The sequence below is a fragment of the Gekko japonicus genome, unplaced genomic scaffold (genome assembly GCF_001447785.1).
Source record: "Gekko japonicus isolate JY-2015 unplaced genomic scaffold, Gekko_japonicus_V1.1 scaffold1549, whole genome shotgun sequence".
NCBI classification, from domain to species: Eukaryota; Metazoa; Chordata; class Lepidosauria; order Squamata; family Gekkonidae; genus Gekko; species Gekko japonicus.
In genome coordinates, this window is record NW_015170932.1 from 227,921 (window position 1) to 251,124 (window position 23,204).

Consider the following 23,204-nt stretch of genomic DNA (forward strand, 5'->3'; position numbering starts at 1 on the left):
AAGACTGCTGAGTAACAAATGTAACACCAATTTTTAAAAAGGGATCCAGAGGGGAACTAGGAAACAACAGTCCAGTTAGCCTAATGTCTATCCCAGGCAAATTAGCAGAAACTGTAATCAAAGATACAATTGTTAGGCACTTAGAGGGACAAAGCGTGCTGAGAGAAAATCAGCATGACTTCTGCAAAAGGGAAGGCCTGCCTCACCAACCTTTTGGAGTTCTCTGAGAAAGACAGCAAACATATAGACAATTGTGACCCTACAGACATTATATATACCTGGACTTTCAAAAGGCTTTTGTCAAGATACCTCACCAAAGACTCCTGAGTAAACTTAGCAGTCATGGGATAAGAGGATGGGTTCTCTTATGGATTAAAAACTGATTAAATGACAAGAAGCGAAGAGTAGGAATAAATGGATAGTTCTCACAATGGAGGGAAGTAAGCAGTGGGGTCCCCACAAGGGTCAGTATTGGGGCTAGTACTATTTAATTTATTCGTCAATGATCTGGAACTGGGGGTGAGTAGTGTAGTGGCCAAATTTGCAGATGACACAAAAATTCAGGATAGTGCTTCTGGTTTTGGTGCGTCTGATGGCAGCCATGGTCCTTGGGCACTCCCAAGGAAGTGGACTGTGAACTCGCGGTAGGGAGGGGGCACGATCGTATGCACTCCCCAGGAGCTCTGCGAATAAGCTCCTAGCTATGGGGATTAAGTTTGCTTCTCCCCCTGGCAGGCAGCCAGTGGATCGAGGCATTCTGGTGCCCCGAAGGTCCCCCCACAGAGTTCCTGAATGGGACAAAGAGCAGCACACCGGAACAAGCACTTGGTGATCTAGCGGAATTTTATGCTAAAGTGACCCCATCATTGAACTGTGAGTCAAAAGTCTAAGCGAAAATGCCTGAAAACTAGCTGAAAGCCTCCCCCTTAGAAGTGGAGGGGTGGGAGGGAACTCCTCCTGATAAGAAAACAAATGAACTTTTGGCAGCAAAACAGGGGGGGGGCTAGAAAAATAAGGTGGACTGAAATAAAGGACATATAAGAACTTACCCAACTTTTTGAAGGTTTCTAGAGACTTTGATAACTTTAAAGAAAAGTAAACAATCTCAAACATGGCGCCTCTTAAGAAGGAGGACAAAGATCAGCAGTCGAAACTGAGACCTCCTCCCGGAAGTGCCAGCCCAGCGAGTTCTGTCCCTAAACAGGACACAACTGCAGATCTCCACAGGATGCTGACTGAGTCATTGCAACCCCTGCTGGAACAAGTCACAGCATTGCACCAAAAGCTGGATGCACAACAAACTCAACTTAATGAGACTGTGAAAAAAATGGAAACATCCGAACAAGAGCTTAAAGAAGTGGAAGCCAGTACTAAGAAGCTAAAAAAACAACTGCAGGTAATGGGGAAAAAGAGACTAGTTGACGAGTCTCACTTGTTGCAGCTGCAAATTGAAAGAGCAAGCTATGTCCTAAGATTTCAAGGAGTCCCCCAAGAGAAAGGGGAGGATCTAAAGCAGATGATATGGGAGGCTATTGCCCCGGTAGCAGACATTAAAGCGGAAGTATTACAAAGCGAAATAGATACGATCTATAGGTCGTTTTCTGAATTTACAAGAAGGAATAATCTGCCCAGGGAAGTGATGGTGAGATTCTCCAGAAGACAAGTGACAGATCAAATACTCAAAGCTACAAGTGGAACTACCTTGAAGATTAAGGACAAAGAAATTAAAATTATGAAAGACATTCCATTTGAAATAAGAAAGAAATACAGAGACTTGGTACTATTTCTACAGAAGAATAACATAACCTACAGATGGAATGTGCCTGAAGTCATAAACTTCAAATTTAAGGACAAGAAAGAAAAAAATTGACACAGCGGAAAAGGCATTGGAGTTTTTGCAGCATCATAACCGTCCAGCAGGTGAAGAAGATAAAGAGAAAGATGAAAGTACCAAGGAGAGTGACAAAGATGGAGAAGTGGCATCTTCTGACGAGGACTCACATTCGAATCTTGGGGCAGCAGCCCCAAAAAGAGCTTATCAGTTGAGAAAGAAAAAGGATAGATACTGAGTTGTTAATGTTTCTAGAAAGTTATATGAGTATTATGGTAACTATTTCCTATATTGTTCTTTATTAAGTCAAATGTGCAGGAGTTATAGATTGTTTCGATGACAGGATGAAGACTATTATTGACCACAGTCAATGAACTTTAATCGAACTTTAAGCTGAAGCTAACTTTATAAGCATGATATATGATCACCATCTCTTGGATTTTTAGTGGCTTTTCTTTACTTTCTCCCATAGTTTGTAGACCCTTCCCTAAATTTCGTTGTAGTTTTTAGAAAATGCAAATTAAAAAATCCCCTACAGGGCCCCCCCCAAAAAATCAGGATAGTGAAAACCAAGGCTGACTGTGAAGAGCTCCAAGAGGACCTCCACAAACTGGGTGAATGGGCAACAATATGGCAAATGAAGTTCAGTGTTGGTAGATGTAAAGTAATGCACACTGGGACAAAAAAATCCCAACTTCAAGTATTTATGTATTTATTTAATTACATTTTTGGATTGCCTAATCCCCATGATTGTGGGGCTCTAGGTGATGTACAGATTTTAAAACAATAGAAGCCATAAAAGCCATTATCAAAAACATATAATTCATTAATTAAAATCAAGTGGTGAAATTTTGTGGTTCCCTCCCATTTCTGGCCTGTGGGTGCCTCATGGGTATGGGAGAGGGATTAGATCTTTCAGGGGACATAGATCCAGGAAGGGTGCCAGCCATGATATAAGCCATCACTGCCCTCAACCAAACCCCTGGTGGAACATCTCTGCCTTACAGGCCCTGCGGAATTGCATGAGATCCTGCAGGGATCATTAGTATAGGCTAATGAGGTCTGAACTTGCTGAGACTAAGAGGGAAAAATATCTTGGGGTTGTAGTGGATAACTCAATGAAAATGTCAATCCAGTGTGCTGCAGCCGTGAAATAGGCAAATACTATGTTATGGATTATTAGGAAAGGGATTGAGAGTAAAACGGCTGATATTGTAATGCCCCTGTATAGATCTATGGCGTGGCCACATTTGGAATACTGTGTACAGTTCTGGTCCCTGTATCTCAAAAAGGATATTGCGGAGCTGGAAAAAGTACAGAGGAGGGCAACCAAGATGATTAGGGGGTTGGAGCACCTTCCCTATGAGGAAAAGCTGAAGAATGTGGGACTTTTCTGTTTAGAAAAGAAACTAAGGGGGGACATGATAGAGGTTTATAAAATTATGCATGCAATTGAGAGAGCTGAGAAAGAGAAAATTTTCTCCCTCACCCAAAATACTAGAACTTGATGGTATTCAATGAAACTGATGAGAAGTAGTTTCAGGACAGACAAAAGGAAATACTACTTTACACAGTGTGATTAAAATGTGGCATTTGCTGCCAGAGAATATAGTGATGGCCATAGGAATAAACAGCTTTAAATGGTGATTAGATAGATCCATGGAAGATAAGTCTGTCAATGGCTACTAGCCCCTGTGACAGAGGGGAACCTCCACATTCAGAGGCACTAATCCTCTGAATCCCAGAGCCAGGAGGCAACATCAGGAGAAGGCCTTGGCGTCTATGCCCTGTTGCTGGCTCTCCAGAGGAACTGGCTGGCCACTGTGTGAGACAGAATGCTGAACTAGATGGACTATTGGTCTGATCCAGCAGGGCTCTTCATATGTTCTTATTGTTCTCGTGTCCTCTCTGGATGCAGTCAACCATATGTCTTTTGGAAGTTCCATGCTCAGTGTACTGATGTGCTATACATGTACTCATGGGATACACTCAAGGTTTCCCAACAGGGCAAATAATGGTCCCCTAGGGCTGTTTCACATTGGGAAATTGGGGGACCATTTAAGCCCTTTCTTTGAACTGGGCCCTCACATGCTTGGGAATTCAATACATTGCATAATTAAACCCTAGGTGAGGCAAACAGTTACAGGAGTTCTTCTAGCTATCCTGCATATCAGGTCTAATCTTATTACAACCAGTGATGATCAGACTTTTTACACAGAATGGTTACTGATGTAATGTTGCCCAAAAGTATATTTGGATGGTACATAAGTGACCTGCCAGATCCTTTAACTGGGTTGCCATCAAGCTGGAGAAAAAAAGGACCTGCATTATTAATAGAGGCTTTATGGGATGCTATTACCAGATGATGTTACTTACCCTCCCATGCCATGAAAAGGTTTACCTGCTCATTAAAGGAGCAGGACATTTTCCCTCCAGGTCACTGCCAACCCTACTCTTTAATTTGGCCTTCCATTTCCAAATATGGCTCACACCAAGTGCCTGCTGAAGCCAGCCTACCTGGTTAACAGCACCAAAACAAATGTTATAGGAGTTTATTGAAAAGACCATGTGACAGATCCTAGAGACTTATTTACCAGTGTGATCAATGTCAGTAAGGCCTCCACAGTTTCAACAGCAGTGTAAGTTATTTCAGCAGCAGTGTACGCTATTTAGATGGACTTTCCCATAGATACATGTTTTCTTGTTCTCTGAAGTTGTTATGTCACATTTAGCTTGGTGTAGTGGTTAAGAGCAATGGACTCTAATTTGGATGTCTGGGACCTGGCGCCCCGACTGTCAGTCCCCCCAAGCTGATGACAAACCTTGTCGCCCTGATGGTGAGTGCCGCCAAATGGGCAGCAACACCCACCTTACTGAGGGAGGAGCAAGCTGGGCACACTGCTGGATGCTGGACCAGTGTGGGCACTGAGCCAGCAAGCGAGGCAACACTGGGCCGGGGAGCAGAGAGGTCAGAGGAATGGAGGCAGGACAGTTGGGGAAAAGGGGAGGGCTGGCAGGGCATGACTGGAGGTTGGGACCACATCTATGGGCCCCATGAGCCTGCAGGAAAAGTGGGGGGAATGCAGTGGAGGTGGAGGACTGAGGCACCTCCATGGTGGCAAAGGGAGGCAAGGCCAGGCAAGGTGCCATCCACACCTGACGCCAAAGCTACAAAGCTGACACAGGAGGTGCGCGGGACAAGCAGCGATTGGACCCTCCCAAGGGGAGCCAACCCCTGCCTTTTGAGGGATGGAGTGGTTTGGCCGCAATTGGGGGAGATGGTTGAGGGCTCAGGATTTAAATGGAGAGAAGCATGCAGGCCGAGGAGGAAGAGCACATGGCTCTCGTAGGGCTCAGTGACAGACCCTGAGAGAGAGAGAACTGGCCCAAGAAGAGAGCCAGTGGATGAGAGAGAGGGGAACAGGCGTTTGGAACCTCCCTCCTCCTGTGTCTGAGGTCTTGCCAGCATCTCCAATCTGAGGCAAAAATCAAGCCCTGGAGGAGCCTACCCCTGCAAACCGGGACCCAGGAGTGCCAGGGCCTGACACTGGAGATTCCCCACTCTTCCATATGCAGCCAGCTGGGTGACCTTGGGTTAGTCACGGTTCTCTCAGACCCACCTACCTCACAGGGAGTCTGTTGTGGGGAGAGGAAGGGGATTGTAAGCCACTCCCAAATGCCTTCAGGTAGTGAAGACCGGGTATAAAACCAACTCCTCTTCTTCTATCTTATTTTATGGTGTATTTTTAAAGCCTAGAGTACTTTTTGGGAGAAAGATGGCCTATATGCTCCAAACAATAGATCAGGCAGGATTGTCTCCTAGAAAACAGTTTTTGATTTTCAAGCCCTCCACCCTGATCAAATAAGTCAATAGTATCTTATCCCCTTTAAATACTAGAACATTTTAAATCAGATGGTCCAACCAAATTACAACTCACTGCATTTCTTGACTTTCATATTTTACTAGCATGGGACTCTCAGATATCAGTAGTAATGTGTAAATGCAAATCACTGGGACAGGTAAGTGAGGTGGGGTCCAGAACATTTTGAAATGAGGTTATCATTCTGCTTAAATTTACCTTGTGATCTCATACCTTTAACAGTGAAAAATGCCAAAAGACATGATTCTAGTGTGATATCTTTAAAGTTTTTTTTTTAAAAAAGAGCTGCCATCTTACACAGCTGATATAACCACACCTATGTCACTTTAAAAATCCAAAATCTTATAAAGAAACATTTGTGCTTTGGACAAAAAGGAGCCAGAATGAAACTGTGGACACTGTTGTGAACTTCTGTGCTGTTTGTTTTATTTACTGAATTTCTGTACTGCCTTTGATGTAGAACACCTGTTTTCTAGTTCAGTAATCAATGCAATCCAGATGTGTAGCCCCATGCAAGTCACTGTCAGCCTCAGTGCTTCATCTGTATAACTGAAATAGTAGGGACTGTTGTCACTGGGTTCTTGGGAGGATCAACAAGGGCTCGCTCTTGCAGTTCCCCTGGACACTTTGGCTCTCCTTGGGACATCACTGTTATTTGCAGTAACTCAATTAATGTTCCATGAATGCAACAGGGGAGTCCAGTGCACGCACAAAGCGTTTTCTGGTCCAGCAAAGTTAAACATGCCATAAAAAAACAAACATATAAAAATAACTGTAAGTAGTAGTATTATCACATAAATGATTTTAACTCTGAATAAGACTAGCCAAATGAAAAAGAGTATTAAAGATTTTCTATCTAGAATATACACAAAGTGCTTGTCTTTCCCATTCACAAACAGAAAAGCAGGCTAGAAACACATTTATTTGATGAGAGAGTGTTTTGCCAGCATGTTATACACAATGAGAGATAATGAAGCTGCTTTATACAAAAAGACTCCTGGCACATCAGCTCTGACTGACAAGGTTGTTCATGGTGTCACCTGGAGGTTTTCCTCTCAAACTTTGCTACTTAGAAACCTTTAAGCTGGGAACCTGCACATGGAACCGGCAGACTTTAAAGACAACACATGCTGTCTGTCACTAGGCCATATTTCCATGAGCTTTGCACTGTTCAACAAAGTAAACAAAGCAAGGAAACAGCGACCTCTTCTGAAACAAGAAAAAAACCACAACCAAAGAACAAACACTCCTTTTCATATATTAACATATATTAAAAGCGGCTGTTCCTTATTACCTGATTTTTGTCCAGTTCACAGTTCTTGTATTCTTGTTCTCCCTGTTCTTGGAATGTAACAATGACAAAACCAACAAATATGTTCATCATGAAGAAAGCAATAATGATGATATAGATGATGAAGAAAATGGAGATCTCCACTCTGTAATTGTAGACCGGGCCAATGTTCTCTCCATTTGAATCTATAGCTTTATACAGAAGCCTGCATATTTTTTAAAAAAGATAAAGATTAATGAAAAGTTATACTTTGGAGTCAGCACACAGGAATTGTGAAGCAAGAGTATGTGAATCTTAACTTCAAAATTTTCACCCCACAGACAGCTCTCTTCATTTAAAGAAAACAGTAATGCTCCAAGAACATATATATTGCTTAATTAATGCAGATTAGCAGATGGGAAACCAGGAAATTTCACTGATCTTTAAAAATAAGATTTATAAAGTTACAAAAAGTGTGCCTCTGAGCATAATCACTGTGGCTTCCACCGTTTGCACACTTACATGTGAGTAAATCCCAGTGGATTTACTTCTGAGTAAACAGGGATAGGACTGCGCTGTCTATCACTGAGGGGAATTTTTCATTCTTAATGCAATATGTTTTATTTCTTTATTTCAGAGGGGAAACAACAAGCAAGTCTGCAAAATGGGCACACATAGGACTGGATTCAACCTGCTCTTCCACCAGTGAAAAGGAATGGAGGGGTCTGCTATGACCACCCAAAAGGCTATGCTGGGGATCATTGGACTCACATGCTCAAAAGCCACATGGGAGTAAAAAAGGGAATTGAACAGGACTGAGTGAAAAAACAGGCTCGATCCAGCCCATGAAATTCATGTTAGAAATCTAGAAATACACATTAGAAATCAAAATAGAATCGTGCACTAAGTAGCTAAGAGTCAAAATATGAGAGCAAATGTGGATATCATGGATAATATCCAAAGTAGTACAAGTGGAGCAAAGTTTACGGAACTGGAATTTGTCATCTTCTCCTGCAGCCCACTGACCCTTCCCTTGATACTTGGGGGTGACAGGTCCCTCTCAGGAACAGTGTGGGTGTGAAGTGGTTATCTGCAGTTGAAGGAGGAATCAGAAAATATGATAATTCATCTACTTTGGAACCTTTTCGGACTTCTGGTAGCCTTAGTGAATGATCTCTTTGTGGCTCCTGCTAGATTTATCTGCAGGCTTCAATACAGTGGATCATGCCATCCTACTGAGATGTTTGGAGGCAGATGTTCAAATCAAGGGATGTGCTTTGAACTGGTTTAAATAATGACTTACAGATGAGTCTGAAAGAGCTCCACACTCTTCTGACCAGCGTCTCCCGGTGATCCCCAACCCAAGGGACATCTGCTGAGCCTCAACCAGGGCAAGGGCATCTTCAGCCCTTGCCTTGGCCTCGTAGAACATGCTCCCACTTGAGATCAGGGCCCCGTGGAACTTACTACAGTTCCTCAGGGCCTGTAAAACGGAGCTGTTATGCCTAGCCTTTGGTTGCGGTGGCAGACGTTCAACCATTCTGGCCTCACCTGCCCGTGGTCCCCCCTCCCGGTGCCCTTGCTGTTTTGGATATTATTTGGGCACTGTCAGTCAGTCAGTTTTTATTCCATGCATAACCAGCACTGTAGTTTCTTAGGGTATCTGCTATTCCTTGCCTGACACGACGCATGGGTTTTTGTTATTATCTGTAGATGCTGCCATTTATTGTTTTTATTGTCTGATGGTTTTATGCTGTAAGCCACCCTGAGCCCACTTGTGGGGTAGGGCGGGGTATAAATTAATTAAATAAATAAATAGTTGCTATCAGAGGCCAGTTGCCATCAGAGTAGGACTTGTCCTGAGGGGTTCCACAGGGCGCAGTCCTACGCCCCCCCCTTAGTATTCAACCTCTATGTAAAGAGGAGAAATAATTCATAGTATTAGCCACAAGGTATAGATAGGGGTTCTGGGGCAAGTGATGCTCTGTCTTCTTGGTGCTTGGGGGGGGATCAACAGTGGGAGGGCTTCTAATGTCCTGGCCCCACTGGTGGACCTCCTGATGGCACTGGTATTTCTGGCCACTGTGTGACACAGAGTGTTGGACTGGAGGGGCCTCTGGCCTGATCCAACATTGGCATCTCTTATGTTCTTATCTTCTTATTGGAACTGAATGTCATCAATATGCTAATGACACTCAACTCTGTGTCTTGTTACGCAAATCTCCTAGTGGTGCAGTAGAGATCTTGAACAACTATCTGACCAATGTGGTTAAATGGCTGACAGAGAACAAACTGAAACTGAATCTTTGTGAGATGTAAGTAATATTAGGTGGTAAGTCTGGAGTTGGAAAGGACAGCATTCAGCTGACCCCTGCTGGCTTAGCTAAGAGCCTACAGGATTTACTGGATCATCCAGTACAGAGGTCTGCAACCTGCGGCTCCGGAGCCGCATGCGGCTCTTTGGAACGTTTGCCGCGGCTCCGGGAGGTGACTGTGACAGCTTCATGTATCCCAGCAGCCCTTGCGAGTCGCCGAATGACGAAATCTCGCAGCTGCGCTTTGGGATGTCTGCGCGCCGCTCTGCCTCCGCCCCGCCTCCTCTCAGTGAGCTTTACGGGATGTAATGCTTTTAGTCCGATAGGAGGCGGGGCGGAGGACCTCTGCCCCCTTCGGAGGGGGTTCCCTGCTACCCAGCGCCCCTCCCGGACTAGCTTTCCTTTCTCTCCTGCCCTGCCCGGCTCTCCCCAGCTCTTCCGTTTTAGCCTCACAACAGCCCTGCGAGGTAGGTGAGGCTGAGATAGAAAGACTGGCCTCAGGCCAGGCAGGGAGGCTTGTGGGGAACAGAGTGCCCAAGACTAGCGGGCACTCACTCTGAACACTGCGCCACATCCGGTGTTGGGCCTGTGCGCTGTGCTGGTGGTGTAAGATTAAGATTTCGGAACATCTATATGTGGACAAGAATGAAATTGTGCAGAAAATCAAAGACATGCCTCTCTCTGCGAAGACTGTCAAAGACAGAACCCTAAAAATGGCAGAAAACATTAGCAAACAGCAAATTCAAGACATTAATTCAGCTGTGGCGTACTCCATCGCCTGTGATGAGTCCGCAGATAAAGGTAAGAAACAATATATGCAGTGTTATATTTGTTTTAAATGTTGCAATGGTTTTACGGCTCCCGGTTGTTGTTTTTCCGTCGGAAACGGGTCCAAGTGGCTCTTTATGTCTTAAAGGTTGCAGACCCCTGATCCAGTAAAACTTGTACGTTCTTAGCTGAGTTAGCAAGAGTCAGCAACTCCACCCTTCCCAACTCCAGCCTGAGCATTACTGGATCCAGCTTGCTGGGTGATCTTGGGCCAGTCACACACACTAAGCCTAACCTACCTCACAGGGCTGTTGGGAGGATAAACCAGAAACAAGCTCCAATTTGCCCAGGCACCTGCATTTGAATAGCATGACAAACTGGAGTGTAACTGAAGGTTTCCCAAATCCAGAAATGTCTAATCACACTCTGTGCCCAAGGAGGGGAAGGAGGGAGGGAAGTTCCAGAACACTGCAACAAGCAATTCCCCCCGTCACAGATGAGCCTCTGTGACTGTGATGATGCCTCCATTATCTTTCAGTAATGATGATCCCACCATTATATTATTGTTCAATACCTTTCACTTCCAAAAAGGATCATGCCCACACTCTTTAACTTCCCAGAAAGTATAAACAGTTGCTTATCATCCCCAAAATACCGGCAAAACAGTTTATAAAACAGCTTTAAAGATGATGCACTTACGCAGGCCAGCCTTCAAAAGTGGACACAGTAAAAAGAGCCATCATAGCAGCAAGCACGTTGTCAAAGTTGAAATCACTGTTCTGCCATATTCTTTCCCTCACCATTGGACTATCGACATCTCCATCTTTGTAAACAATAAATATTCCCCTGCAGAAGAAAGAAGAGCAGATGTTGGTGACCATACTCTGGAAACAGCAGATAGCATTGAAATGCCCTGATCTGCAGATACAAAGGAAAAGTGCCTACCGACACTCCTCGGGGTTTTGTTTTGCTTCATCTGTGCACCGATAGAATTTACCCTACAAAGAAAACAGAACAGAAGTCTGCCATATGCTAGCCATTCAATTTTTAATTTTTAAAGCATCTCTCTGAGGCTCACATAGAAAGATTTGCCAGTGCAGTGCTTTGTATAGGACTGAGATGTTACCATGATCCAAAGGGTTTTTTCCTACTTACCTTAAAAAGCTGGACACCAATACATGCAAACATGAACTGCAGCAGAGTTGTGACAATCATGATGTTACCAATAGTTCGAATAGCGACAAAGACACACTGAACAACATGCTGTGTGGAAGGAGAAGAAAGAAAGTGATCAGCACAATTTTATTCAGACGACTGATCATGATGCTTAATGGATAATAATTTGTGCTTAATATGTTTCGCCAGCGTACCAATTAAAGATCTCATTTTGTATCTCAAGTGAGGTCTTCCCACCTTCCTGCACAGAATTTGTAAACAATGGGGAAAAGGGCATTTTATATCCTGGAACTTGATAATGGCATTAATGCCTTCTAGGGCAGGGGTGTCAAACATGAGGCCCACAGGCTGGAACCGGCTCCTTCAGGGCTGGTATCTGGCCCACAAGCAATTGGCTCTCTCCTGATTCTTCCTCCCAGGCTGCTGCTGCTGCGTCACCAAGCCTGTCTTCCCTCCAGTGGCTGAGATCTCCTCTTCCTCTTTTAAAAATACATTTATGGTCCCATATATTCCAGTTCAACATGTAGTCTCCCTCTCTCCCCTCCCACCTCACTGGCTGCCTTTCTTCACATTGATCCTCCCCCCTTGCTTTTTCATGATCATCATTAGCACTGAGTGGATTTTGTCCAGTCTGAAATCCACACATTATTTCACTTGGTGAGATCCTCCTTTCCAGTTCTAACAGGAAAAAGGAAGGAAGGAAGGAAGGAAGGAAGGAAGGAAGGAAGGAAGGAAGGAAGGAAGGAAGGGAGGGAGGGAGGGAGAAGGAAACCTATCAGTACAGCTTACAATCTTTATTAGTGGAAGGGAACAAGACTCCAGAAGTGCCTTAATGACTAACAAAATTTGTGGCAGGGCATGAGCTTTCATGAATCACTGCTAACTTCTTCAGATTCAGCTAGAATGTGAGTCCATCTGCCCCTGTATCTTGGAGAGTGAAGTGATTTCAGATACCAAATGACAATAGCAGGCATTGGTAGGGTATGAGCTCTTGTAAATCACTGCTCATATCTTCAGGATTATGTATTCTTTGCATCCTCCTGGACTGAATCCTCCTGGAGCAAATTGAGACCTAGGTTTCCTGTCTCATTACCAATGCTGATATCTGCATGCGTACTACCCCTCTGCATATCACACCTAATCCAATCAAACTTGCTATTGCCATTCAGCATCTGAAATTGTTTTCATAAAGTTTGTATCTCCAGTACCTCACAGTGCACACAACCTGGTTTCATTTAGCAAAACAGACTAGGGTTCCAAATTGTTTACACGTGCAGTTTGTCTTTTACAGCCAGACAGATATTTATGATCTCCATCAACCTCTCAGTTGATCACTGTGTGAGACAGGATGCTGAACTAGATGGACTGCTGGTCTGATCCAGCAGGCTCTTCTTATGTTCTTATTCTTCTACTGCTCTGCAATAACGCAAAGGAAAAAAGAGAAGAGCTGATAGTGCAGAAAGGCAAAGAAGAAGGGCCAGGGAAGAAGGTGGGCCAGAGTTTAAAGTGAGCCCAGGAGAGATGCTGATGAGGCGCAGCACAGCATTAGGACCCCAGAAGGAAGGGAGAAAGAAGATCCGCCAGGAAGACAGAGGGCTGAGAAGAGAGATCCTGTTAGGTTTTGGCTAAAGGAAGATGGCACCAAATGCTAAAACTAGAAGAAAGCTGAACCATAGTATAGCACTGAAAAGCAGTGTTATTTTAGACAGAATGACTAACCCCAACCCACAAAAGGGAATCTTTTTCCAGGTGCTATTTATTGCTCTGTAATCAGAATATGTAGGTTGTAAGGAAAACGTAAAGATATAAACCTTAAGTCCTTTCGCTCTGTTTATAGCCCTTAAGGGCCTTAAGACTCTTAAAACTCTCAGAATCTTCACAACTGAGATAGCGCTTGATCTAGAGAAAAAGTAAAGACAAATAAAGCATTAGCTTCTTATTATTTGATGTTATTTGCTTGCTGGGTCACAACTTAACTAATACTCATGAAGTCAAAACCCATCAGTTTTGAGAAAACTCTTATTTTCTCCTAGAAGCAAGTAATCATTTGTAAGTGAGCATTTATATTACTTTGCATCAGGCTTCCTAAGTACTTACCGTGATTTGGCGGGGGACACAGACGTCTTTGCAGGATCATTCCTGCGGGGACAACAGATGCGCCGCACCATGCCGTCGCCAGGAAGTGACGCCGGGGGACGCTCTGGCAATGGGGCTGGAAACTCGATGGTACCATAGAGTTTTCAGCCCCATTGCCAGAGCGTCGCCCGGCGTCACTTCCTGGCGACAGCATGGTGCGTTACAGGGAGAAATGTTCCGGCTGGAGAGCATGTGACCACCGCCAGATCGCGGTAAGTACTTGGGAACCCTATTTTGCATAGACCTATTCATCTGTTTACAACTTTTTCCCGACCTTATGGATGCCTTATTTCATCTAAGAAAGAGAAGGATTTGTCAACCCAGTGGAATAACTTGGAAAAAGACTGCTTACATAAGGAAATAACACAATTTGACTTCAACTTGGTATACCTTATGAATGGTCATAAATTTATCTCAACTACTGTCAAAATAAAGACTACCAAACACTTCCATCTATTGTCAGCTTGCAAATAAAACTGTGCTTCTTGCATGGGTTTTTGAGAGCCCATTTGGACCCTGATAGACTTTATTTTTTCAAATGAGATGAACCTCCATGGTTTGCTTCTTCTCAGAATTAAAATGTTATAATCTGACCTCTACAGCAATTAAATCATGAGTCTGTCAGCTTCTCACAGGTATTTTGATCTTGGCCTGGAAAATTTGCTGTTTTCCATCTTCATTTTAAATTGTTTGTTAACATCTAGTGTGATGAAGAATTCTGACAAGCCTGAAAGCTTTCACAATACTAAGTAGAGGCCTACTAAAAGATATTATTTCTTGTTCTGGACATTCCATGGACCAATATGTCTTTTTACAACTGTTTGAGTTATTTCCAGTCTTCGTCTTCTCTGTCTTTGCCTTATTCTATTTAAAAACAAACAGGATCTTCAAAGTGGTCCTAATTAAATACAGTTAAAAAACTAACACTAAAACCTCAGAACAACTAATAATTATAAATTAAAGCAAAATTTGATAAAATACAACAAACACCTATGTGATACTGATGCTGTAACCAATATTGATTTTTAAAAACTTTTTATTTTTAAATTTGAAATTGTAACACATTTATAGCATACAGTCCTGAAACAAAGGAATAGAATATGCTTTACAAATATATGGATCTTTTGCATTATTATAAAGATGGAATGTGAGATCTTACAATTAAGTTCTTGTCAACAATATATTGTATTGTCATACATTATGATAAAATTGTAAATGAACATAATAAAACTATCTGTATGTGTTTGTGTATCCTTACATTTAGATACAGTTATACCATATTCACTGATTGTGCATATGAATTAAATGGGAACCATTTTTCTAAGACACCTGAGATATAATAGGGGTTTCCATACTTTTCAATTGTCAATAATCATGATTTCCCAAATTTTATTAAAACAGCTTATGATGGCAGGTGGGGTTTTTCCCTTCCACCTTTTTTCTGCTAGGAATTTCACTGCTGTTAACAACAATATTGAGTTCTCTTCTGATCTGATTGTTTTGAAGTCACAAAAGAATTACTTTGGTTTACAAAATAATAATCTGTCCTTTTATTGATCAGATATCTGATTAGAGTCCAAAAGCATTGCCATCTGGACACAATCCCACCAAGTATGAAACAAGAACCAGTTTTGCCATATTTCTTCCAACAGGATGATTGATATTGACTAGTAATGTGATACAATCTGCCTAGGATTATGTAATCTGCCACATTCTTTAAATGTCAACTCTCTTATCAGAAGATGTGAAAGGTGGTGAAGGTCAAATAAAAGGTCACACCTTAGGATCTGCTGGTATGCCAAAATCTCCCTCCCATTTATATACATATCCTGGATCTTCTGCTCATAAATGATCTATAATGTTTATATATGCAATCAAAAAACTTTGTTGTGTTTTGAGCCATGTGGAGATTACTTGCCTCTCCAGTCAAGGGAGAAACACACTTTGCATTAAAAAAAACCCATAGTTTCAAGGTAATCCATTTTCTGCTTTTACTGATCTTTGGGCCTCACATTCCCCACCAGTAGAGATAATGAGGATAATAAGATTCTGTTATGTACTGAGCAAGGACAGCACCGGGAAACTGACTAGCTTGAGTCACCAGAGCAATAGGCAGCCAAGATCCTGGAAAGGACCTATTAATTAGGAGGTGCAATGTAAATAGCCTATCACGGGGAATGTGTGTGGGGTGTGTGTGTTGATTTTCAAGCATATAAGCAGGGCTTCTGCCCTGTTGGGAGTTGTCTTAAGCTTGAGCTGATTCCCTAATAAACGATGAGCTGATCACTATACGCATTATCTTAAGTTTGAGCTGATTCCCTAATAAACAATGAGCGCTGATCACTATACGCATCTTGAACCCAGTATATTTCAGTTTCACAGCGGTGGATCTGGCTCCAGCCCGCTTCCTGCTACCTAGAGCTGGGGAAACATGAATGAGATTCTGAGCCCCGGTTTCAATTTGTAACCCAAGAACAATCCTCTATGGACTTCTTCTACTGGAATAATTAAATTAAGGGAAAACAAACAGGAGGAAAAAGACCTCAAAGATGAGCAGCTGACAAGATTTAAAATCTGCACCCTCTTTTAGAGGCAGGATCTTTGAAATCTATCATCATAGCCTTAAGGGCTACCAACTGTTGTTAGAAATGAAACCTGAAGTCCTCATGATGATGAATTCTGCACCCAGTACAATCCAGCATCGTATATCTACAGTGTGTGATGGTGAAATCATCAAGTACACATGGCTTGATCTACTGTAATCCATATTCACACTGTATTGCCAGTGTGATTGAAGTTATGTTGCCATAGTGGAATGCAATAGTACCATAGGTAAAGTGTAATATATCCAATATTTGGAGCAGGAGTGATGTAATAGTCCTTATGTGGATTCCAACACTCATGGGAAAGAACTGGTTTTAACTGTATTTATTGTTGTATTGAGTCGAGTTATTTTATATATGTACCTGTGTTGGTTTTATAACTGTATGTAAGCTGCCCTGAGCCACTTCAGCGGGAGGGCGGGACAGAGGTCAACGAATAAATAAATAATAAGAAGAGAGGGTTACAGATCCATACAAGAGGGGAGTTAAAGAAAGCAGGGCATGGGTATAACTCATAATTATAGGGCATAACCCCTATAATTGAGTACCATGCCTTCAATAATAAAAAAAACAAAACAATAGTAGTTATGAAGCAAATAATGAAATAACAATATCTGTACATAAAGCAACATTCCATTACCTTCTAGTAAGATCAAAAAAATGGAACCCAGGAACGGGCTTTACAAATGGACAGGTATCTGCAGAAGCAGGAAGGGCCCAGGTAGGCGAGACTCGCCATTTGTGGGGCAGGGGATGAAGAGGCTGGCCAGACGCTAGTTGGGGCTGGGGCTGGGTGAGCAGTGGGAAAATAGGCACCTCCCCTCCATCCCCGGGCCAATGGTAACACAACGGGGTGGTCGGGAGGGGAGGCCTTTAAAGAGGATGCTGGCTGCTCGCCATCCCCACCCGACCGTTGGCGACCGGAGAGCCGTTTGCCCGACTCGCCATCCCCACCTGACCGTTGGAGAGCGGGGCCAGGCAGGGGATGAAGAGGCTGGCCAGAAACTAGTTGGGGGTGGGGCTGGGCGAGCGGCGGGAAAATAGGCACCTCCCCTCCATCCCCGGGCCAAGGGTAACACAACAGGGTGGTCGGGAGGGGAGGCCTTTAAAGAGGTTGCTGGCTGCTCGCCATCCCCACCCGACCGTTGGAGACCAGAGAGCCGTTTGCCCGCCCAGCCCTCCCTGTTTTCCAGTGGTGTTGGGGGATGGATTTAAAGGGCTGTGTGTCAGGGTCCACAGCCAACAACTGAGTACACGCTTATTAGAAAGGTTATACTTTATTGAAGAGCTATAGATGCATTAACAAAGGCACTGTTAAGAATGGCGTCGCCTCTACAAGCATAATGGGATATAGGGTATTCGTATGCACCTCCCTTCCTTAGGCCAATTAGCCACCTTCCCGCACGTGGGATAAGAAGCCCCAGGTCGTTAGAGCCAAAGCTGGGAACTGACAGCTCTCCCACGGTTCCCTCTCTCCCAGACATCACACCACCTGCACAGCTATAGATAAGCAAGTGTTACAGCAGTGAAGAAGCACAGGAGGAATGCAGTAGCATTTTTGTACACAGGTCACTGACACATCCGACCCCTCCCACTACCATGGCAGCATAGCTGACATTCTGCCCTCTCAAAAACTAGCATCTCCTGTCCACCTCGGTTACTAGCGAAGGGTGTTTGCGGGGCTTTGTTGAATTGTTCGTGTGAGTCTACTGTTATAGTTTAGGGTACATGTTTCATCACAACTATTGGTGGTAACAGCATGGGGCCAGATCCGTTTGTGGAAATCGGCCTACATGCCATTCTCCGGAAGTGGGGACCCCCTTTAAGGGTCTTGGTGTGAAGGCTGAAGGGAGCAAGCAAACGCAAGGACTAACAGTGGTTGCCCTCACTGCCAGATGGCAGGGGAGTTCACAAAGGGGCAGGCGTCCATGTGAACACCAGCAACCTGCCATCCCACTGGCTCTACCCATGCCAGCTGGCTGGGTAGCAGATAACCCGGCTGATGGATCCAGTGGACCCATGCTGTGCCAATGCCTATTACAGCTGTAACCAATAAAGTTGTGGCCAATTTTATCCACATAATTTCCAAATAAATTGTTCTGCATCTGGTCAATTTAGGTGGGGCAGTATAAGGCTGGCCAAGCCTCTCCATCTGGAATATGACCTGGAACCGCAAAGGGGCCAGCATGAATCTCATGTGTGGAATACCCAGGGACAGGGGGAAATGGTGGGCTCAAGTACATCACTTTATCTCCTTTTAGAAAAATGACCATTCATTCCCATGGGGGGGGGGGGAATCTAAAGCAAAGACCTGGGGGACAGCAGTGCAAGAAGAGGAGAAGCAATATTTGCTTACTAGGTGGTGGGGCACACTGTACCTCTATAGGATCTCCCTTCAGATTTCTCCTTCACCCCACAAATATGAACATTCTGAAAGTCTGGCCACTACATAAAGCTCTGTTTCCCTGTATCTCTTCTCAGGATGTAAAGGAATGTAAAGGAAAGGTTAACTTTTTGGTGGTGGCATATGGTGGCTGCTACCCACTGGACTATTTGTTGCCTGTCTGCTGGATAGGAAAATGAATACTATTTGAGTACCCCAAACCATCGATGAAAATAACGAGAATAATGACAAAAATATTTTGCAAGGCTATTGTAATACTTACTGAATGCCAAATGACACAAGAGAAACACCCACTACCAACAAGTCCAGCAAGTTAAAGTAATTCCGGCAGAAAGACCCTTTATGAAGGAATGCTCCAAACACCGTCAACTAAAAGTAGAACAGTCAAATTTTACCTTTTGAATTCCACTCAACTTGATTCATACACACAGGCTGTTTACAAGACACTTACACTGAATGGTAATAAAATATTGCTTATTAGGTCAACCAGGATACAAAAATATAAACCCAGTATAAAAAATAACTAATTTGACTGATGCAAAGCTAATGCCCATTAATGCCATTACATATTCCCCCCCCCCCCTCTTTCTTCAGAACCCCACTAGGCTGTGCCTGGTCCACTAGTCCCCAGGAACAACATTTTGGAGGGATCATAGGCTGCAGTAGAAGAGGGGGATTGCTGCTGCTGCTCCTCTTAAGAAAAGGGAACAACTTTTCTTAATGGTGTGGTTGGATACAGGCCATTATCTGGTAATCCTGATATTATTTCCAGGGTATAAACAGCGGTCTGAGACTGAGAAGCCTAAGGCTACCTGTGAGCTCAAAGCATTGCTTTGGATCTGGGGATCTCTTTCTCTGGCTGAGTGGGGTAGGCAGGCACATGAGGATCACCACTCAGGAAAGGCCCCCCCCCCAGGTGGCAGTACTCAGTACCAGTAAGTACCATCACAAATAAGCCCTGATCAGAAATAAAATATTAGCAATAAAAGACGGTGTTCTATTTATTAAAAAAACCCTGCAAATCAAAAGAAATAAAGCCACCTGAAAATGTATATTCTTCAACACAACAGTGATTCCAGTATCAGATTTTTTTTCCCCCAGTTTATATAAATGCTAAAATGTCAGATTCGGCCTTTCGTCATTCAAAGTTTAAGGAAAAATTCATTTGGACTAGGGGCTGCACAATGTAACATCCACTGAAAGAAGGATGAACTAGGCTTCCCTAAACATTCTTCTTTGCTCACTGTACCTCTTTATTTCAATGCCATATCATTCTAAATAGTTGCTCGCTTGCCTGGGGAAATATGTCGACATACAACAAATACCTTGCACAGATGATTATAACATATCATTTATATTTTTGAAAAATATTTTTACAACAATTTCTTCTTATATAATTATTCATCTTAATCACAATATACAATATAAGAAACTGTGGTACTTGGCAACCTTGTGCTGAAAATTATTGTTGAACTCCCTGAGGAAGATTCTGAAACAGAAGGATATCTGGACCTCTGTTGGAGGAAGACAGAGCACATGTTATAAAGAGACTTTAAGGAGTCCTCCCTTTTGAAACTTTTAACAGAGTAGGACTAATATTAATTATAAGGTTGTACATTATCTTTTGAGATTCTTTGCAGATGATATTTGATATTTTTGATATTTCTTATATTCTATATTTTGATATTTCTTATATTCTATATTGTGATTAAGATGGATAATTATATAAGAAGAAATTATTGTAAAATATTTTTCAAAAAATAGAAATGATATGTTATAATCATCTGTGCATGGTATTTGTTGTATGTTGGTTTTCCTACTTACCGTGGGTCCTTTTTTGGTTTTGGGGAAATATGTCAGCAGAAGGATAAAGAGATACGACCTTTCTCAAAATAATAAGCATGTTCCAAATCTCCATATTGCCATAAATAAAAACATGTTTTAGAGAACTACAAATGTTTTCAACTTAATTTAAGTCTTCTTTGTATCTCTCTTTATTCATCTAGCTTTTACAGCCACACAGCTTAATTACTGGGGAAAACCCAGCTATAAGCTGCCTGTTTCCAGTGAACATTTAAAACTTTAAAAAACTGAGCATATCTTGTAAACAGCCAAAATTACAGTATTAATTAAAACATACTGTAAAAAAACACACAGTAATATGAATAAAGTTGAAAACAGATCTGTTGCTATATTCAATCCTCAGCTGTAAAGTTTATGTACTGATTCTTATAATACCAGGAGGTCTTATGGTTACATGTCTGAGCTACTCAAGGGCTTGAAATCAGATTTTCCCAGTCTCTAAGGCTGTAATATGTGCATGTACATGTCTTATATGTCCCTGTTTATTTTCCCAGAACTAATTGTGCCTCAAGAGTGTTTACACTACTGGTATGCCAAGCAATTAGTATGTCAGAATGCTAAGTGCCCCAGAGGATGTTCTTTGTAATCAGTACACAAGCTATACATCAAAATACCAGTTCTGAACTCATGCATGGGCAATACATTTAAGAAAGCATGTTTATGCCTCTCTGTCTATTTAAGTGCACACCCAAGATAAAATATCTTAGTATATTTAGGGCAGGGTATCTTGCAAGTCCCTTTGCAAGAAAACAATGGCCTACTATTACAGTTCTATGTTCAGAAAGAGAAATGAGAAACTACATGCTCCCCCTTTAAAAGATTTAGAATCAAAATGCCAGAAAAGGGAGGACAAAAACTCATGCATTGTAGGAACATTTCCCCCCTCTTCTGACAAACTGTAAGTAGAAAATGGGATCAAGTGAAATGTCAGATTGATGTGGTGACAAAAATGTAGCTTCTACGTGCATTCAAAGGTCAAAAATAATAAATAAAAACCATGAAAAAAATTATTTGGTTTTTTTGTTTGTTTGTTTTAAGATTTAAATTTGCTTGTTGAGTGAAAAGGCGGAGGTGCCTTTTCTTGCAGAAGTCACACAGGGAAAAATCCTTAAGCAAACTTCTTTATAAACCTGTTACCTTCAAAATGATCTCAAATGTAAACATACTAGTGAAGACATAATCTGCATACCCTAGGATCTGGAAGGTAAACACAAAGTTACAAACATTATTGCTAAAGCTGTTTGAGCTAACAAGGACCGATTAACAGTTAATTACCTTTAACAGGATTTCAACAGTAAAGATGGCTGTGAAAGCATAGTCAAAGTAACCAAGTATCTGCAAGGCATAACATGTACTATATTAAAAAAAAAACTCGTCTACAAATACTTTACCAGTAGTTACAGTATTTACAGTTTTGTTTGCTTAAATAGAACATAAGAAGGACTTTAGAAACAGCAAATTAAAAGTGCAATGCCTCTACAATAATTATTTGTTTCAATGAAAATTGCTTTGTAGTTACCCAAGTTCACAAATTTGTATTATTCTTTCTCTAAGGCTATTATTAAGTCATTCAGTCCCTGAAAATGTTGCTCACATTTAGGAAGCATCCAAAAATTTCATCAAAGTTGCAACTGTTAACAGGATTTGAGATACTATAATGTTCTTATAATAAGGGTAATAACACACCATTCACTGAATAAGTGCATGGAGATGCCTTGAACTTTTAAAATTTACATTTCGGAGACAATTGCTACATTATTATTTTTTTTGTTCTTACTGGGTAAACCATGTTCACCCTAAATCCCACTGATAGTCTTGACTCTATATGCAGATTCTGCAGAGATCCTCTAAACAACATAGATAATCCCCCCCCCCAATTAACCTTTAAAGATACATCTGCACATTCATTTGTGGGAGAAGAGGCTGTGTGCTAACGCCTATTAAACATTTTTTTCAAACTGTCTATATTATGTTACCATGCTGCTTCTTTCATTTCTTTTCAGAACAACAATTCCACAGAATTAGCATAACTAATTTTTTATATCTGGAATTACACGAGGTTATACCAATAGGGTACAAACGGTAATGCCCTCCTAGTCATGGGGTTGGATTCCATAGTCTACGGACACAAAGATCACAGCTCTTTCCCACATTCACCTCCCACCCTTTTGCAACTGTGGAACAATTTATTCTTAGGGTCTCAGGACAAGCAAGGACTCCTAGCCCTGTGGGTCAGGAGGCTCCAGTGTGGAGGAGGAAGGGGTAGAAATTGCTGCTGCCATTCTCTTTCATCAAGTCAGAATAATTCTGAAAGATTATAGTTATAGTTTCTGAAAGAAATAATTATAACCAGGGGTCTTTTGGGGCCGGAGTGTGTTGGAGCGCCGCTCCGGGAGCCCAGGAGCTGGCAGAATGGTGGTGGCAGCAAGCCCTGCCCCCGCTATGGCCGGTCGCCAGTTTCCCGGGGCCCATGCTGGAGCGCTGTGGCCCCAGGGAGGCCCGTCACCGCCTCCCCTGGCCAGCGCCGGAGCGCTGCAGCCTGGAGGAGGCCAGACAAGCCCCCCCGCTGCCTCCTCCAGCCAGTGCCGGAGCGTGTGGGCCAGAGGAGGCCAGAAGAGCCCCCCTGCTGCCTCCTCTGGCCAGCGCCGGAGCACTGAGGCACGGAGGAGGCCAGAAGAGCCCCCCGCTGCTTCCTCCGGCCAGTGCCGGAGCACTGTGGCATAGAGGAAGCAAGAGGAGCCCCCCCGCCTCCTCCAGCCAGCGCCGGAGCATTGAGGCCCGGAGGATGCCAGAAAAGGCCCCCCACCACCTTCCAGGGAAAGTGAGGGATCTGCGGGGGGGTGGAGGAGGCTTGAGTGGGGGGGCTTTCCCTTCTTTCCTTTTCTTTCCATCCTTTTCTTCCTTCCTTCCTCTTTTCCTTCTTCTTTCCTTCTCTCTCTTTCCCTCATTCTTTCCTT

At 42.9% G+C, this 23,204-nt stretch overlaps 1 protein-coding gene across 1 annotated transcript in view; it reads right to left on the reverse strand.

Moving 5' to 3' along the window:
* CACNA1D (calcium channel, voltage-dependent, L type, alpha 1D subunit) overlaps positions 1–23,204 on the reverse strand; it is a 228,120-nt gene that overhangs the window by 110,220 nt on the left and 94,696 nt on the right. The window contains exons 20-26 of the mRNA XM_015418841.1: positions 21,385–21,444; positions 18,647–18,753; positions 13,053–13,140; positions 11,221–11,328; positions 11,011–11,063; positions 10,765–10,911; positions 7,007–7,208 (exon numbers count right to left, since the gene is read on the reverse strand). Coding sequence (XP_015274327.1) covers positions 7,007–7,208; positions 10,765–10,911; positions 11,011–11,063; positions 11,221–11,328; positions 13,053–13,140; positions 18,647–18,753; positions 21,385–21,444 — 765 coding nt within the window. The remainder of the gene's footprint in view (positions 1–7,006; positions 7,209–10,764; positions 10,912–11,010; positions 11,064–11,220; positions 11,329–13,052; positions 13,141–18,646; positions 18,754–21,384; positions 21,445–23,204) is intronic.